Here is a 16,817-nt window from a genome sequence, read left to right on the forward strand (position 1 = left end):
GAGGAATTCAAAGTTTATTTGATGAAAATCGGGTTTGGAATGACGGAAACATCCAAAAACAAAGTAAAACAAAGTGATCTTAAAACAGTGTGGGTCCCACACTTTATTAGAATCGCTCTTTTTTTTTTGATATCTCGGCCATTTCAAAACCAATTTTCATCAAATAAATGTTGAATTCCTCATAGAGTTACATGCTCTTTCATGTTTCATTAGAGGTTTCTCATTATCTCACCAAAAAATGTTAGAAACCCGAAATTAGGTCTCAACCAAAACTGTACAATCCCTTTAAATCAAGAAGACATGTAAAATTACAAACAAAGTAATATTTACTGTCATGACCGAGATGCAACTTCTGTTCCTTAGAAGCGCTTTGTAACATTTTGCAAGTGTTTTATTTTATAGAGCTGTTCCTTTATTAAAAGTGTTGCTGATTGCACAGTTTTTGAGTGTTATTTCCACTCCAGTTCCAAATTCCTCCACTGGACAAGTCCGTCAAACCAGCAGCACGGGCGACCACACACTCCTACTCGTCCCGCGTCTCTCCTGGTTGCACGGCGACAGGCTCCGCCTCCCCCACCGCTGACGATTCCCGCTCAGTCTCCCCCTCCCCCTCATCCTCTCCTCCACCTGCCCCCGCCTCTGGCGTCTCCCTGGCCTCGGAGGCGGGGTCGTGGCTGAGCTGACTGCGCAGTCGTTCCATGAAGCGGTAGCGTTTGACGGTGGTTGAGTTGACTCGCGCGTCCAGCTTGAGAACTCTATCCTGCCGAGGCATGGACAAGAAAAGTGCAGGGCGGCACTCTTTATTGTGTGGAAAAATCTTGCAAAATCAGTCAAATGCCATCAAGATATATCAAAATCAGATATATTCCCCAGAATTAGCAGGTATTTTCATGACAACTGATATGGAAGTAAATTTTACTATCAAAGTCCAAAAGGGTAATAAATCTTTCCTCCAGGTACTGTGATAACTGAAGCAAACTATTCTTCCAGCATGCTCTGCATCATCCAGAAATTTGGAGAGAAATTCCAACCAAAATAATGATTACAGTGCATTCCCAAACAATACTGTAAGAATATGACCACAATGAGCCGACTGCATATGGGACCACCTCAGCACAAAATGCTGCGCAATCATATGGGCTAGTCAAATACAAGTCAGAAATTGGATTAACCTTGCCACTTGATAGTTTACCATTTGTATTCTCCCGCTTGCAGAAAATTTATTAGGATGCTCTCCTGAGGGTAAAACAAACCAGGGAAAACATATTGCAAAGGAGGGAAGCAGCACACAATAATATTTGGGCATGCACTTTGGTATGCACCAAGTACAGAAGGCTGTTTGCGGCTGTGCATCGCTAGCTAGCTGTGGACTTGTCAATGATGCTGCGAAAATGGAACATTTGGGTTTTCAAAAAGCATGCCTTATTCTCAAAGTAATTTGATTTACCTAAACTATACAATAAATAATACATCGATTGCCAAGAACATACACAAATAGAATGATCACCCTCTAAAAAGCTATTTTAGGGAGGTATCTAGTCTCTTCATCAGGACATGAAATCTTCCTCAGTACTATTTGAAACCCTTTTGACAGAACATTGTTATGTTCTGTCAAAAGTGGAAATTTTTGCGCAACCAGAAGCTACCGTGAAAATATAAGCACATAAATATTTTGCATATGCTCCAGTAATCAATGTCGTGATTCCGCCGAATTGACAACACGTGCAATTCATTTTACCTCGCCAAGCCGAAAAATTACTCACACGAAAATATCCACTTTTACAGTATTTGTCATCATCTTTAAACTGCTGATCTGTCCAAAGCATTTTCTTTAGCCTTAGTCATTGTTCGTGCTTGGCCAGGTAAGATGAATTTCACATTCTTGTAATTGCGCAGAATCAAGACATTAATTACTGGTACATAAATGAGCAAAAATATTTGCACGCTTTTATTTTTGCCCTCACTTCTGATTGCACAAAATGTGCAAAAATTTCCACTTTTACAGTATGCTACATATCAGTTTCAAATTTCCAACATCACAGAGAGTAGTAAAGAATGCTGGATTTCCTCATGAATACTATAGGACTACATGTACACAGTGAACCTCATCTAACACATTTATGCATTTCACATTGACTCTGAAATGCATATAACCATGCACAACATTTGCAGACAACGTATAAAACAGCTACAGGTAAGATGCTGGGAGGTAAATCAAAGTCAAGGTGGAAGTGAAAACAAACAAACAAACAAACAAACAAACAAACAAACAATGAATAAATAATGCCCTTTCTCATGAATGACCTGGCAAGAGCACTAAGAATCACAGAGTCACTTTGTTCTGAGCTATTAAGGAAAGGGAAAATGGCAATATGCATACATGCAGGACAAACTGTCTACTCCAAACAAAACACTGTTATATAAAAGGCATTGGGATGCAAGCTATGTGGAGAATATAAAGCAGGATTTAAAAAAAAAAAAGAATCACTAAAGCACATCTCATCCTTGCTTAATGTACTTTCAGGGTTGATATCTATGATGAAGTCATCATCATAAAAATGGTTTACCTATCTCCACATGCTTACTAGAATTTTAAGACACTGTCTCCAACAGAACTTCAGATGCCAAAGTTTATGACTAGTCCTACACATGCAAATCTCTGTGAGTGCAGTATGTGCTTCCCCTTGAGTTTGGTAAAATGTAAGCTTACAATATATTGTACATCATTTTCATACAGCAAGCCTCTGGAACATCACAGTGTTAGTCTGTAAATCAATAACTGAAACAATACACATTGTGTATTGTGGAGTACTCTTTGGTCTTTGGTTTTTCTAATTGTCCAATCTCATGGTATCAAAATGGTTAAGGCATAGCCCACATTTCCTGGGACTGAACACATGTATGTACTGATAAAAAAAAAGAAATGCTTCCTTTAATGATTACTCACAGTGCGACTAAGAGTTATGTGAGGCAGGATCAGTCAGGTTAGTTTTCAAGAACAATAAATTGCTAACTGCTTTAAAGTGCAACATAACCCATTGAAAAGAGCACATACAGTGTATACACCACAGTAGTACAAAGGTCAGCTAATGAGCAGAGGGAAAAACAGACAAATTAATGCAAATTGTAAAACAAAACATTAACTAAATGTTTAGTTGACATTGTGTTCATGGTGGCCATGGCAACCCTGTTTGCCCAAAATGTAGTTCCCCTTAGAAACCTTGAAATCAGCAATTTCTTGGCATGCTATAAATTTTTGCAAGTATCAGTAAATTTGAAAAGCATCAGAAATTAATTGAAACCATTGCAATATGTATCTCCACCAGACATTGCAAAATAAAAGAATGAACCGATTGGTCTTTCCAAAGCATGTGGCCTTGGGGTTTGAATGATCTATTAAATATTGCGTTTGAACTCTACAATCCCATACCATATGTGACCGTGCATCACAAAACGAACAAAAAGTCGCACACACTGATTTTGCGTGAGGACTGAAAATAAGTGAAATGGGTCAACCTAGCCGATCTTGACTTTTTCATATTTTCTGAAAGAACAAGTCTTCTTTTACATTATGCCAAAATCTGGGGTCTTAAAACGGGCGGAAAAGTGTGTTTTTTAGCAGTTTATCTCGAACATTTTTGGTAGAATAATGTGATTAGGTGTGTCTTTAGAGTCCCTTTTTTGTTTCTGAAAAAACCTTGTACACACTCTTCACTTTCAACTCTAATAACTTTTGAAAGGATAGTGCTACTGCCTTGAAAGTTGGCATTAATTATGGACAGAATGTGTTGATGAGGCATGCTTTAAAATTTCAGTTTAATCTGATAATCCCTTCATTGTTGTTACTCAGGTGGTTTACTTCCTGTTTTTTGTCCCATTCATCGCACAGTCAGCACGGTTTGGTAAAGATTAAGCGCTTGAATAGACACTGTACTTCAGAGCCTCTTTTCTCAGTTTACACTTTTCCTGAGTGTGTGCTTTCTTTCCAATATTTAGATAGGTTAGGAGAGTTCATTTGATTTTAGTTATACATCATTTTAAAGCTTTAAGACTGCTCTTTTAGAATATGGTCTTAACTAAAAATTCATGTCTGGCGACTTTATGTCTGTTTTGTGGTGCAGGGTCACATATTCAAGTTGGGTACAAAATCATGGTGAATAGGTATAAAGTCAGACAAACAGAATTACAGACTTTTCATCAACATCAGACCTGAAATAAGATAGCTATGGCATTTCAAAAATTTCATGTGGTCCTCAAACAGTGACATTCAGACAAACTGCATAGGAAATAGGGAGTGATAACATAATGACCTCACAAAGTCCGGCACTGACCACACATTAAATCACTACATAAATTTCCTTTTTTCTTTAAAGTAAAATCAGTAAGAGCAAGCTGTACTTTTTGCATCTAATCACTGCAATTTCATCATAACTATGCAACTAAGACTTTTAGGAAGAATGGGTAGTAGCTGCTAAATTATTGACCAAACCCTGATCTTGACAATTTTTGGTGTATAAACCAGTGGAAGAATTGTGAAGTGATTACATCGTTGCCTGTTCTAATTTGCGGGTGTGGCTGTAACCAAATTCATGGGCCTGTTCACACACACCTTCTCAAAATAAATGATTTCTACACATTAAAAAAAAAAAATGCATTTGTGGAAACCATTTGTGAAAATAAAGTGGGATGAACCATGCATCAATGGAAATACTCAGATGCTGGAGAAGACATAATGACTAAATTCCAAAATCAATGTTCAAATAAACCTTGTCATTATACAGGAACTTGTGGTGATAGGTCGTGTACACACGGAGAGTAAGCTACAAAATCTGAGCTGTACAGACAGACAGACACACACACACACACACACAAATAATAATAATAATAAGGAAAGTGACCACGAAGAAATAAGAAAGGCCAAGAGCAACTTCATTCCCTGTTCAACCTGACTTTCATAAACCCCAGTTGTCAATTTTAACAAACAAAATTGTAGAAATTTGGTTGAATTTGGATGCAAGATGAGAAAGTTCCCTGTGTTCATGACAGGTTAGCCACCATCAAACTGGCAAACTTCTTGATGCTAAAGTTCTTGAACTCTTAAGTTATCACAGTTAAGCCAGCCTGAATGCTAACTTTCCAAAAACCTCTCGCGCAGCTCCTCACTAAAACTTGGGTAATTTTCCGGAACACGTGAACCCCTACAAGTTTGTGCATTCTGGAGACACGCATCTGAACTTCAGTTTCTCATATGACTGGTTCATTTTGTGTTTGCAGTGCCTCCAAAGTTGTCAGATGGCGTACACCTTCTTCTTTGTTGCGCTTGTGCAGCAGCCATCAAACCTAAACTTTTATTGAGAACTGAAACTTTTAGCATTTTGGCCACCAGTGTGAACAGACAACCAAACTTCACAAAGTATTCTTAAAATTGAATTTCTCAAAGCTTTGCTAGTCTGACTGCAGTTATTGATTGAACATGGAGGACAATGTCACTTCATAAAAGATAGCAAAGCAAGGTTTACTGAAAGGTTAGTCTCGCCAACAAAGTCTGTGAGAGAAAGACCACAACAAGAACATGTGTACATACTGAAAGTAGGACGGGCATACAAACAAAGTGATCAACAAACGCCACGTGATTCAAGCAACTTGTCTTTTCAGGTATTGAAGGTGCAATAATGCTGGGTTAACACACAAATCACCATTGCAATGAAAAGGAAAGAGGGGAATGGGCAAGACTGCAAAACCAATGTGACTTCTGAAGATGACTCATTTACCAGGAAGAGTAGGGAAATGGACTCTTAGCATAAATATCGCAAAGAATGTTCAGGGAAGTGGACCGGCTGTTGGAGGGTCGATCAAGGCTTTCCTCTTCGCCGTCTCCCGGGAGATGTGAAAGTGGAGTCGGCCCAGGCGCTCCTGTGGTGGACGAGATGGGTGGGATGAAGAATGGGTGCGAGAGAAGATGATGCAGAGAGGCAGCTGTACAGGCCACAGGTGGAAGAAAGCGAACACAATGCTACACTCTGAGGAGTGCAAACTCTGAATCAAGCATTGATGTAACATTGTCTGATAATGAAGGACATGTACACATGTGCATATGTTCGTGTATATGTAACATACATGTACACACATATAATCATATATAGATAGATAACTCTGCAAATATATGGATGCACATACACCTATCACACTAAATATTTGGCCTTCTCGATGAAAGACATGCAATCCCAAAAGTAAAACACCTTTCAGCAAATTCCACTTTATGATGGTTAGAAAAACCTGGTTTTCAATTTGAAATGGAAAAAAAAAAAATTGATATGACTAAAATTTCAACGCAAGACTAGATTCAATGTGGACAAGCATTCCCTACTTTTATAACCAAGATTTTGAAACCACTGCTTCACTCTGATTTCTGCAGGCACCCCATCCTGCTCATCTCACTTACATGTACACCCAATTTATGAGGGAAGGCAAGTTCCGAAAACTTGTTTGAAGCTGAAATTCGGGGGCAGAAGAGTATTAACATGACAATTCAGGATGGTCTACAAATTGAAATTCCAACGTGTTGCATTATCAAATCTTGATGTTGTGTGTCAATGAATGTGAACAAAACCCATATTACAAATGAAGGGCATATCTATGAAGAATTTTGTCCCTTGGGAGCATTGGTCTAAAGAGTTCTGGGGTTCTAGACACTGTCTGGAGCCATATCTTAGCTTTGGGTTTGAACCAAGCGAATGAACTGTAATCCAAGAATGAAGGATCCAAGTCTTCAGTAAGCTTGCATTGTACATGTTTGACTCATTTACAAGTTCTTGCTTTTAGCATCATTCATCATCATTTATTTGGCATGGTGTTCCCAAAGTCACACAAAAAGTTTCTACCATGTGTCTGTGACATGCTCAAAGGCATTGTGCACCCACCCGAGCTGGTAATGTGTCTTGTTTGGTTATTCAGCACTCCCCAGAGCCATTAACACACAGTTCATGCAGTGGACAGGTGTTATTAAACTGTATCCAAAGTTATTAGAACCTTTTTATTAAAATCTATTCTTTACACTTTTTATAAAACCTGAGAAAAGCATTATGGAGCCAACACCAACTGATTTCCCCACATGAAAGCAGTTACAAAATAGGGAAGAGTAACCCAGGTGTGAAGGAGGAGTCCAAGTGTGAAGATGGTACCCTGTGCTCGCTGTTATGAATATGATGACCTACAATACATGTATAGCCCAATATTTGACAGGTTATCTTACACTGTAGTAGGCCTATGCCTTGTTTTTACAGTACCCCGTCTGCCTCTAAAATGTCATTAGAAAGTAGTTTGACTTTCTGAACCTCTCACACCCTTTAAAGACTCTTCTACCCAAAGATACCTTAAACAGAAAGGTGACGCAATGTATTCAATAGGCAGACACCTATCATGTATACCCCTTTCAGTAAATCTTTTGGCTCGGGCCAGGCCCGAGCCAAGTCATAAAATTTTGAGTTTATGAATGGGTCGGGCCAAAGTGGCCCGCACCAGGCTCGGACTATTTTGGCACTGCTGTAAGCTAGCACCAGGTGTGGGCCAGGCACGGGCCTGGTGCTGACAGAAGAGTTTATGAACGACAGCAGCGCCAGGCTCAGGCAAAAATTCCTTGCATGGTCAAAGGTCACAATTACCTGGCTGTGCCTCCCCCAGAGTGCGCGTTCAGTTTAATACCATGGTACATAGTTATCCCTTACATGGCCGATTTCGTGAATGGGTCATCGTAAAAGTAGTGCGGCTCTGCTACAGTTAGATGTAATGCAATTTTTACTGCTTGGCGCGGGCCAATTTAGCTTGGGTCAGGAGCTGGCCAAAAAAGGCATGAGCAACCGTACTAAAAGGGGCAATACAGAGCCAAAACTACTACTCCTCCTGCACCCCCATCCACCCCCCTAAAAAAAACAACAACAACAACACAAAAAACAAACAGTCAAGAAAGAAGTCTGGAGCATGCATGAAATGACTGCAGTAATAGAATAATTATGATAAGACCACTATGATTGCTGGAGACTTTGCTTGCTTTCTTTCTTTTCAATTTACATGATGAGGCATGTGCATTATAACACCTCTGAGCATGAGCCTAACATGTGTAGTCTCGAATCAATGACAAAGGCATCAGTAAAACATTTCAGCATAAAAATTAGCTTCAGATGACTTGGACTCTACACATGAAGATCACACTATGAAGTTTGTATGAAATTATATGGAAATACTGGGGAGGCATTTTGATTTCACGACGTACATGTAAGCATTTTATTATGTGCTTCTAGTGTAAGGTACCGGAGGATAGGAATACTGTATGCTTTTTAAACACTGTGTTGGTCATTCCTCAACAAGAACAGTACACTAGAAAGGTTGCTGTGATCCCCTGAAAAACTCAAAAGTGTGTCTTTTCTTTCCTTTTCTCTTCCAGAATCTTGGCCTAATATTCCAGAGAACATTTTGGTTTTCTTTTTGAATCAAACTTTTATCAGGATTGAACATCTGCAGTACAAAGAGTCAAATGAGATTTTACACTAAATATACGTGAGTGCTAAGTATTTAAAGAAGAAATGAACATGATTACTTTTAATTCTAAATTTATGACCAAATCTATCTTCAGGACATGGACATTCTTGTGAAATATGCAACCTAAAATGAATGTCAGAAAATATTTTACATGTTTTCATCTAATTTGTAATTGACTTCAAATGCTCTGAAAAATTTGAATTTCACACTTGGAACTTAAATGAGATGAGGAATGAGTCAATGAATGAATGGACGAAGTACAGAAAGTCCAATTTTCTTGACTTCTAAGGGTATTCCTTCCTTGAAATCAAAGACTGGAGGCTACTGCCTTCTGAACTTTACAAGCAATCCACAAGCTTTACACTGCTTTGTTTGTTTACTATGATACAAGACTATAAATTGCTCTGCAGCTTGAGCTCAAGCAGCAGGTACCAAGAAATGCTCACCTGTGCATTCTGGACAATGTTATTTACTGTGGCCACTCTCCTCTTGCAGTTGGCCAGCTTCTTCACGTACAAGTCAAGGTCAATGGGGGCGCTCTTCTCCTTACAAAGTTCCCTGAGGGCTGATTAGAAGGTTGGAGGAATATGGCATGTTAGAGATTTTTCAAACTTGCATAATAATGTGCCTGTACATTGTTCACTATGCTGGGATCAAAGATTTACCCAATTTCTTGAGTGTTTGTTAGACACTGACTTTTCAGAATTTGTATCAACTATTGCTTACATTACGTTTTGTCCCATATCCAATTAGAAAACTGCCAAGTCATAGAGTTGTTTCAAGAATTAGAGCATTACATAATTCTCCTTTGTAGAGATCTCATTGATTGATAATTGTCCCCATATATTTCACTCTGAAACAAGTTTGGTGAAAACTAATTTGCAAGATAGTTGTTTGGGCTAGCACAGTAACAGACGGACAGACAAGTTCAGAACATAACATGCCTGCAACTGTCTTGATTCAGACACACTCCCAGAAATGAAATCGATGAAACACCTAGATCCCCACCACTCCAGCCGAATGTTAGTGTCATTCTATAAACCTCTGTTTTTCTGTGATTGAGGGATAAGCCTGTTTAAGAGTTTGTTGCTATTAATTTTGCAATATTATCTCTGAGTAAGATAACACTAAAACCTATCAAACAATTTGACCTAAAAATACAGATTGTCTGAGCTGCTCTGCACGACCCCACACTGACCTTTGTTTGTTTTTATCTGAACTCACCATCATCCAGTTCTTCAATTCTATGTCTCAGCTCCACTTGACTCTCCCTGTAATGACATGGCATCCATACATCATATGACAGACATAGAGAGCAAAATCAAGGACAGTTAGACTTATAAATGGCATGATGAAGTACAATCCAGATACATGTCAATGGACATCCCCCCTCCCCCCCCCCCCTGTATATTCATTTTTAAATTGACAAATGTCAGTGATATCATTCAGATGGAACATACTATTTCACAAGTTTAAGATTTGTCTTAAGAGCTGTATCTGGGGACTGGGGACACTGTGCAAGTAGTAACTGGTGGGAAAATCTGGGTATTTTACGGAAAATATCAGCAAGATTGCATGTCTCAACTTGTTCATGAGGCTGAGGGTGTGTGTATGTACTGTAGAGCTTACATGTACACATATGTTCGTTTAAATGTGCTCTCAGGGCTACTTTCTCAACCAAATTCTTTCAACTCAGCACAACCATCTGTAGATTGACTTTTGGCTCTTGTTCACTTGACGAGTCTGAGAGATACCATACCCTCATATTCTCTGAACTTCATCTTATGACATAAGATGGCTAACTTCAATTTCAAATGAAGGCATGCAGCAATTATGGACTTGTAAATGCCACGATCGCACAAATTAGAAACTAGGAAAGAGCGAGTTGTTCTGAGTAATGGCATGAAAGTCAACATATAATAGCTAGTGTCAGCAGCTAGCAGAACCCTAACGTTAGATGCTATATAAGCACATCACTTAACTCTTTTAAATCCAACTTGGAGAAAGCATTGAAGATAGAATAGGACAAACCCTCAGCAGCAATAATATTCATGCCCGTAATGGTCTCGATAAACAAACAGCAAGCACACACACACACACACACACACACACAAACCACACCGGTTTGTGAGTTACACGTAAAATTACGGCTTCCAATCCAGATGATGGCGTAGTTCGCGTAGCAGAGGGGCAAATAAGTTCTGTTAAAGGACAAGTTCACCTTCATAAACATAAGGATTGAGAGAATGTAGCAATATTAGTAGAACACATCATTGAAAGTTTGAGGAAAATCAGACAATCCGTTCAAAAGTTATGAATTTTTGAAGTTTTTGTGCAGTACCCGCTGGATTAGAAGACTACTGCAGTGTATGAATAACTTAGATGTCACATGCGTACAACAATATAAGGAAAATATAAAGAGAATTTCACAAAATTCCATCTTTTGAAAAAAGTACACAGTCCCCTGACTCGTTACCGATAAATGTTATGGGTAATATTATTCCCCCTGCCTTTAGAAAGAGGCAAGTCAATTGCTCTTTCATTATGCGAAAAAAGTGAAAGTATGTTGAATTTTCTTTTATATTTTCTTTATACTGATGTACGCATATGACTCACAAGCTGTAGTAGTCTCCTCATCCAGCGGTTCCAACACAAAAATTTACAAAATTCATAACTTTTGCATCGACTGTCCAATTTTCCTCAAACTTTCACTGATGTGTTCTACTAATATTGTTGCATTTTCTCAATCCTTATGTTTATGAAGGTGAACTTGTCCTTTAACTTAGAAATAAATGCCTACAACCAACCAGGTTTTATGTTAACCAGGTAGGGTCCTATGACAATGTAAACCTATGGCTATGTTTCAGCCTTAACCAGGATGCAAGTGCAAGTGAGATAGACTCATTATCATATAGGGAAACCTCTAGCATTTAGATTAGACCCTATGTCACAAACTCATGCAGTGGTTTCTATACAGGCCGCCCAAGGGAGTAGAGTAAAGATCTACGGGTATGTGTAATACTCAGTAAATTTACGGGTTAGATATCTTAGACAGAAAGATCCGTCTGTCCGGAGGACTCTTTTTATATTTTGCCATTAACGCTGTCCTCCGTAGACAGACGGAAGGTTGCAGTACCCATTGCTGTGTGGATGTTCTTAACCACTGTCTCTATGGAAAATTGGGTGAGGTACCTCACCCTTCTCGATTGCGTCTAATTCACGGCCCTAGGTCGGCAAATTTAAGCTTATATGGTGAAATTATTTTTTTAAGAATACGTTACACTCACCAGTTTAATGAATAATCCAACATGTTAGGAGAATTTTCAACGTAAAACACAGCCTGTCGCGTCGTCACATTCAAACTGCAGAAACATACACTATGAATCTATTAGCCAATCACATGCGAGGTAGTTTCTACGGGTTTGTTTTACTAAAACACGTACCTCGCATGTGATTGGCTCAGCAATTGTTGCAGATTCAAAATGGCGACTTACTGCTCGCGAACGGCGATGTTGCGATATCGATACAATTTCTGCATTATAACCGAGGTTATGTGAGTATTTCGATTGCACAATGTGAGAAATTTATCCCAAATATTGCTGCATAATGCGTCATGTCATGTCATACTTGTTTGAATGTAAAAAAGCTGTCTGAAATTTGGTTTATCGTAACGTTTGATCTGTGCGCGACTGCTCCACACAGGAGCCGCAATCATTGACTTCGGTCTGTATACGGAGGGGATCCGTGAAGCCAGACGCAGTCTCCGCGGAACATTCCCCGACGGACAGATACAGACCGATCTTTCGGTCAAAGATATCTAGGCCTACACTTAAGAAGAGTCTAACAATTACACGGAACAGTTATTTACGCAAGCTCACCTCACAATCCTCACTCGTTCGTCTACTTCTTGAACTGCAGGTTTCAGCAGCTCTGCAATACCAGACGCTATAGCATCTCGATTCTCCATTGCTATTCAGGATAATACGGGTATTTGTCGGCAATTTGAGCAGCAGCTGCCTGACACTGCATGTTCAGATTACTGTACGCTTTTAACCCAGCTAGCTAGCTAGCATAGCTATAGGGTACGGTATCGATACATGGATGGGATCGGACAGGTAAGGTACACAGGGCTAGTGTGTCACGTCCACACTGTACTGTACGTCGGCAGTCTTGTCATTTTATTTGTTTGGTTGACCGCCCTCTGTTGCCCAAAATTGTCTCGGAACTTCCTCGGGCCTTTCGGTTTTGAGAAAAAGAAGACATTAGTGGAAGAAGAAGAAGAATGATATGAGAAAAAACGGAGAAGAAAGAGAAGAAGAAGAGATAAATGGAAGAAGAAGAATTTTTCAAAGGAAGAAGAAGAAGGAGGAGGAGAAGAAGAAGAAGAAGACTTTTTTAAAAACTTTTCAAAATGGTACTTTATTTACATCACTTACATCATTTGCATACTATTCACATTGCTGGTGTATATAATGCTTACATACAAATTATTTAAAAGGGGGGGGGGGGCATATTCGCCCTCGACATTTTTCTCATTTTTTTTTTTGCATTAATACATCACTGGTGGCTTGCCGTTTCTACATGCAGTAAAATCGAGGTGTTTAATACAAATCAGGAGTTTCAATCAATGGTAGGGCCCCTATAAAGTACAAATGAACTGGCTCTATGTGGCCGTCACATCAAACAGAAGAAGGAAAAGAAGAAGAAGAAGAAGAAGAAGAAGCAGATAATACCAATGATACTTTTTGAAGTTTTGTGTTTCAATTAACTTGATTCTTTTCATGCACACGACACATTTTCTTTCATTTTTTTCCTCAATTTTGTTTTCTCATTTATTATTATTATTATCATTATTATTATTATCATTATTATTATTATTAATAATATTATCATTATCATCATTATTATTATTATTAATAAAAATAATATTATCATTAATAATAATATTATTATCATTATTATTATTATTATTAATATCATTATCATTATTATTATCATCATCATCATCATTATTATCATTATTATTATTATTTCTTTTTTACTGTACATTATAGTCTTCTCATTTATTGACTGTTGTTCAGGTGCATTTTCTAACATAAAAAGCAGTGGCATTGACATCATTGCACCATGACGGTTCCTAATAACAGGGAGTACTTATTTAAAGGAGAATTCTGGTCCGGAGAGAAAAAAAAAAAAAGAAAGAAAACAAAACAAACAAGCGAACAAGGAAATTATGACATTTTAAACTTCTGATTCGCTACTTTCTAGTAAAACAGTTCTCGAACAGTTGATATGAATATGTAGTAGGTTGGTGGGTGTAAGTTATATATATATAATATGTAGTAGGTATATAATATATATAATATATAATATTATGTAGTAGGTTGGTGAGAAAGAGCACTGAGAAAGAGCAGTGGCAGAGCGGGTTGATAGATAGAGTTGCGACACTGGGGTACAAAGGTCACGTCAAATAGTTCCCCCTGATCGTCGATGTCGACGAATTATTTCTACAGGGTTTTCACATAGGCGCGCAGTACCCGGGCCCAGCGGCAGTGTGAGATACCATTGTTGCTTGCGACGGGAGTGTGTCTTGTTGAGAAAAATGTCGTGTTTTTACGGCAATCATGTAAACTTAATGAAGTAGAGAAAGGAGTACTTGCCTGTCGAAGTCAAGGAAACGGTTGCAAACAACCAGTAAGGATGAAATATTTTCAAAGTGATTTTAACGCTCCTGGATGATGTTGATGGGCGAACGTCAAAATGTGAGGACGGAAATATCATGTAGTCCCACTCCTTTACAATTGTTGTTGTAATTCAAAATCCCGGGTTGTGGGTCTTTATTGTTGTTATGACGACGAGGGGAAGCTGTTTTGCACTCTCGCGCAAAACCCATGCGCGGAGCGCGCAACTCTACTTTGCGCGAGCCACGAAGCAAAATAACAATGAATGCATTGTTTGCGTCACAATAGGGTACGCGGTTTTCTAAGGTCTTATCGACATCATACGACCAGGGGGAACTATTTTGAGGGATTAACCAATCAGCGCGAACTTCCGGTGTCGCAACTCTATCTATCAACCCGCTCTGAGCAGTGGGTTAGAGCGCCATCTCTTGGTAAATAATTCTCAGTGGGCGCGCGGTTTCTGATTCCGTGATCCTGCTTGTGAGATGGAGATGGAGATGGAGGATGCCTCTCGCTCTGCACGGGGCCGGGCCGGCCTGGTAGCTAGCCGGACGGCCGGCAGGGGCCCGACGCTCTCGCTCGTCTAGGTCTGTTGTACATGGTACACGATGATTTCCGAACTTGCAGAGAGATAAAACCCTGATGAAACTAGTGGAAACTTTTTCCCGTAACACGTTCTCTACTAGTCAATGTTGGTAACCTGGAATTGATATATGAATGATATGAGAGAGATGCATCACCGATTTCTAGAGAGTTTCAAAAAGGTGAGTCAAGCTTTTATGTCTACACTGACTGCAGTAGAACACGATACTTTCGATAGGACAGATTATGTCTAACAATCGTTAATAGACCCCGGTCGACGTCATGACAATTGCCACAAAAATCTGTAGACACCTAGGTCTACCAGTAGACAATGATTACGAATGAATGTGAAAAAAGTAGATTTCTATTATAGACATGGAGTCAGGACAACGACTGAACTTTATCTGAACCCTAGCACTAGCGCAGTTTGCTATCTCACTCAGACATACATTGTTTGTCATCATAGGTCTAGTCATACTAAGCCAGGCCTACCTAGAGACGGCTGCATGCACTGTATGGCAATTTCCAATAACGTTACCTACTCAAAACCTCTTGAGTTATATACACTGAATTATTGAATATATGTGTACTAAGCTCTGCCATACTTGCCAACATTTTTATTTGAGAAAGCCGCAGTACCAGAATCCAGGCTGCCTAATGTGAGCAAACCGCAGCGCTGGCTTGAAATCTCTCAGAACAGGTATGGAGTCAACAAGGCATAGACTTTGCCGTTTTGGTCTTTACTGCTAGCCTGGTGGATTTGTCTTTTTTGTTTGGGATGTACCAAGTAGAAATAGAATACCTAATTGATTTTATGCCAGTGGTGCCGTGGAAAAAGTTTCTTTCATTAGAAATAAAAAAGTATATACACTGTAGAAAGAGAATCTAACACAACATAAACACATGGGCCCGAATTCATGAAGGTGGTACTAAATGAAACGATGGTTTAAACCATGGACCAAAACCTTAGAGTGCCAAGTGTCGCATGGAATATTTCGTTACAAAATTGGTCATTTCGTGGACAAAATGACCGTTTCGTTAACGAAATTATCATTTTGTGGACGAAATGTACATTAGTTACAAAATGTCATTTCGTTACAAAATAAGCATTTCATCGATGAAAAGACTGATTTCGTAATGAAATATTCCATGCGACGCGTGGCGCTCCATGGTTTTTGTCCATGGTTTTAAATCATGGCTTCATTTGTACCACCTTCGTGAATTTGGGCCATGGACACCAAAGAGAAGTTAGCTAAATTAGACAAGATATAAAATTTTCTAGAATTTTATTAGAATGGGGTGATGCCTATGTAGCTGTACTAGAGAAGGTCTCGACACAGGGAATTGGCGGTATGAAACAATCATTCTGTTAGATTACTCTTTCAATCATTAAAACTTTAAAAGGGCAGAGTTGGCCCTCCCAACAGATGTAGACTACTAGCTGTAACAAACTGATATTTTTGCTTGAGTATTTTTTTTTTTTTTTTTTTTGTGCTCTGCCATGTTTAACATTTGAAATTGTGTGTTCTTAATTCCATGGACTTGAGACATTAAATAGTGTTACATATGATTCAAACAAAAATATTTGCAAAAGTGTGCTTTTATTTTCGCAGGAGTTCCTGGTTGCACTCAAAATGTGTGAAAAAATTTCTACACCCCAAAAATGTCCGCTTTTACAAAAATTTCTAGTTAATCTGAAACTGACATGTGTACAAATTCTAGATTGGCTGCATGCTTTGTGATCAAAACATTGGATTTTCCATGCTTTAGGCCAAGTAAAAAAAGAAAGCAGTTTCTCGTCCGGGTTTTTTGAGCAAGGCGATGAGGGAGGTCCTTACTATTTGATATCTTACTATTTTTTCGAGGATTGTCAAAATGAAAGTAATATGTGTTTCTCGTCCGGTAATTCTGAGAAAGGTAATGAGAGAGGGCTTTACTATTTTCTGTATCCAATTTATGAAATGAAATATCACTCTGTTAGCTGTGTTATGAGAGACCAGGTCCAAAGTGTATGTCTTA

General features: G+C 38.8%; 1 protein-coding gene across 1 annotated transcript; it reads right to left on the reverse strand.

Moving 5' to 3' along the window:
* Positions 1-523: 523 nt before the first annotated feature.
* Positions 524-12,570, reverse strand: LOC139721839 (SNARE-associated protein Snapin-like). The gene is made up of 4 exons (XM_071633158.1): positions 12,414-12,570; positions 9,760-9,806; positions 8,982-9,100; positions 524-760 (listed from the first exon to the last, which is right to left on the reverse strand). The coding sequence occupies exons 1-4, from the start codon at positions 12,500-12,502 to the stop codon at positions 524-526; spliced, it is 492 nt and encodes a 163-aa protein (XP_071489259.1). The 5' UTR covers positions 12,503-12,570.
* Between the last annotated feature and the right edge of the window lie 4,247 nt (positions 12,571-16,817).

This window comes from Diadema antillarum, unplaced genomic scaffold (assembly GCF_040938485.1).
Source record: "Diadema antillarum isolate AM-2024a unplaced genomic scaffold, OU_Dant_1.0 scf00000151, whole genome shotgun sequence".
Taxonomy (NCBI): domain Eukaryota; kingdom Metazoa; phylum Echinodermata; class Echinoidea; order Diadematoida; family Diadematidae; genus Diadema; species Diadema antillarum.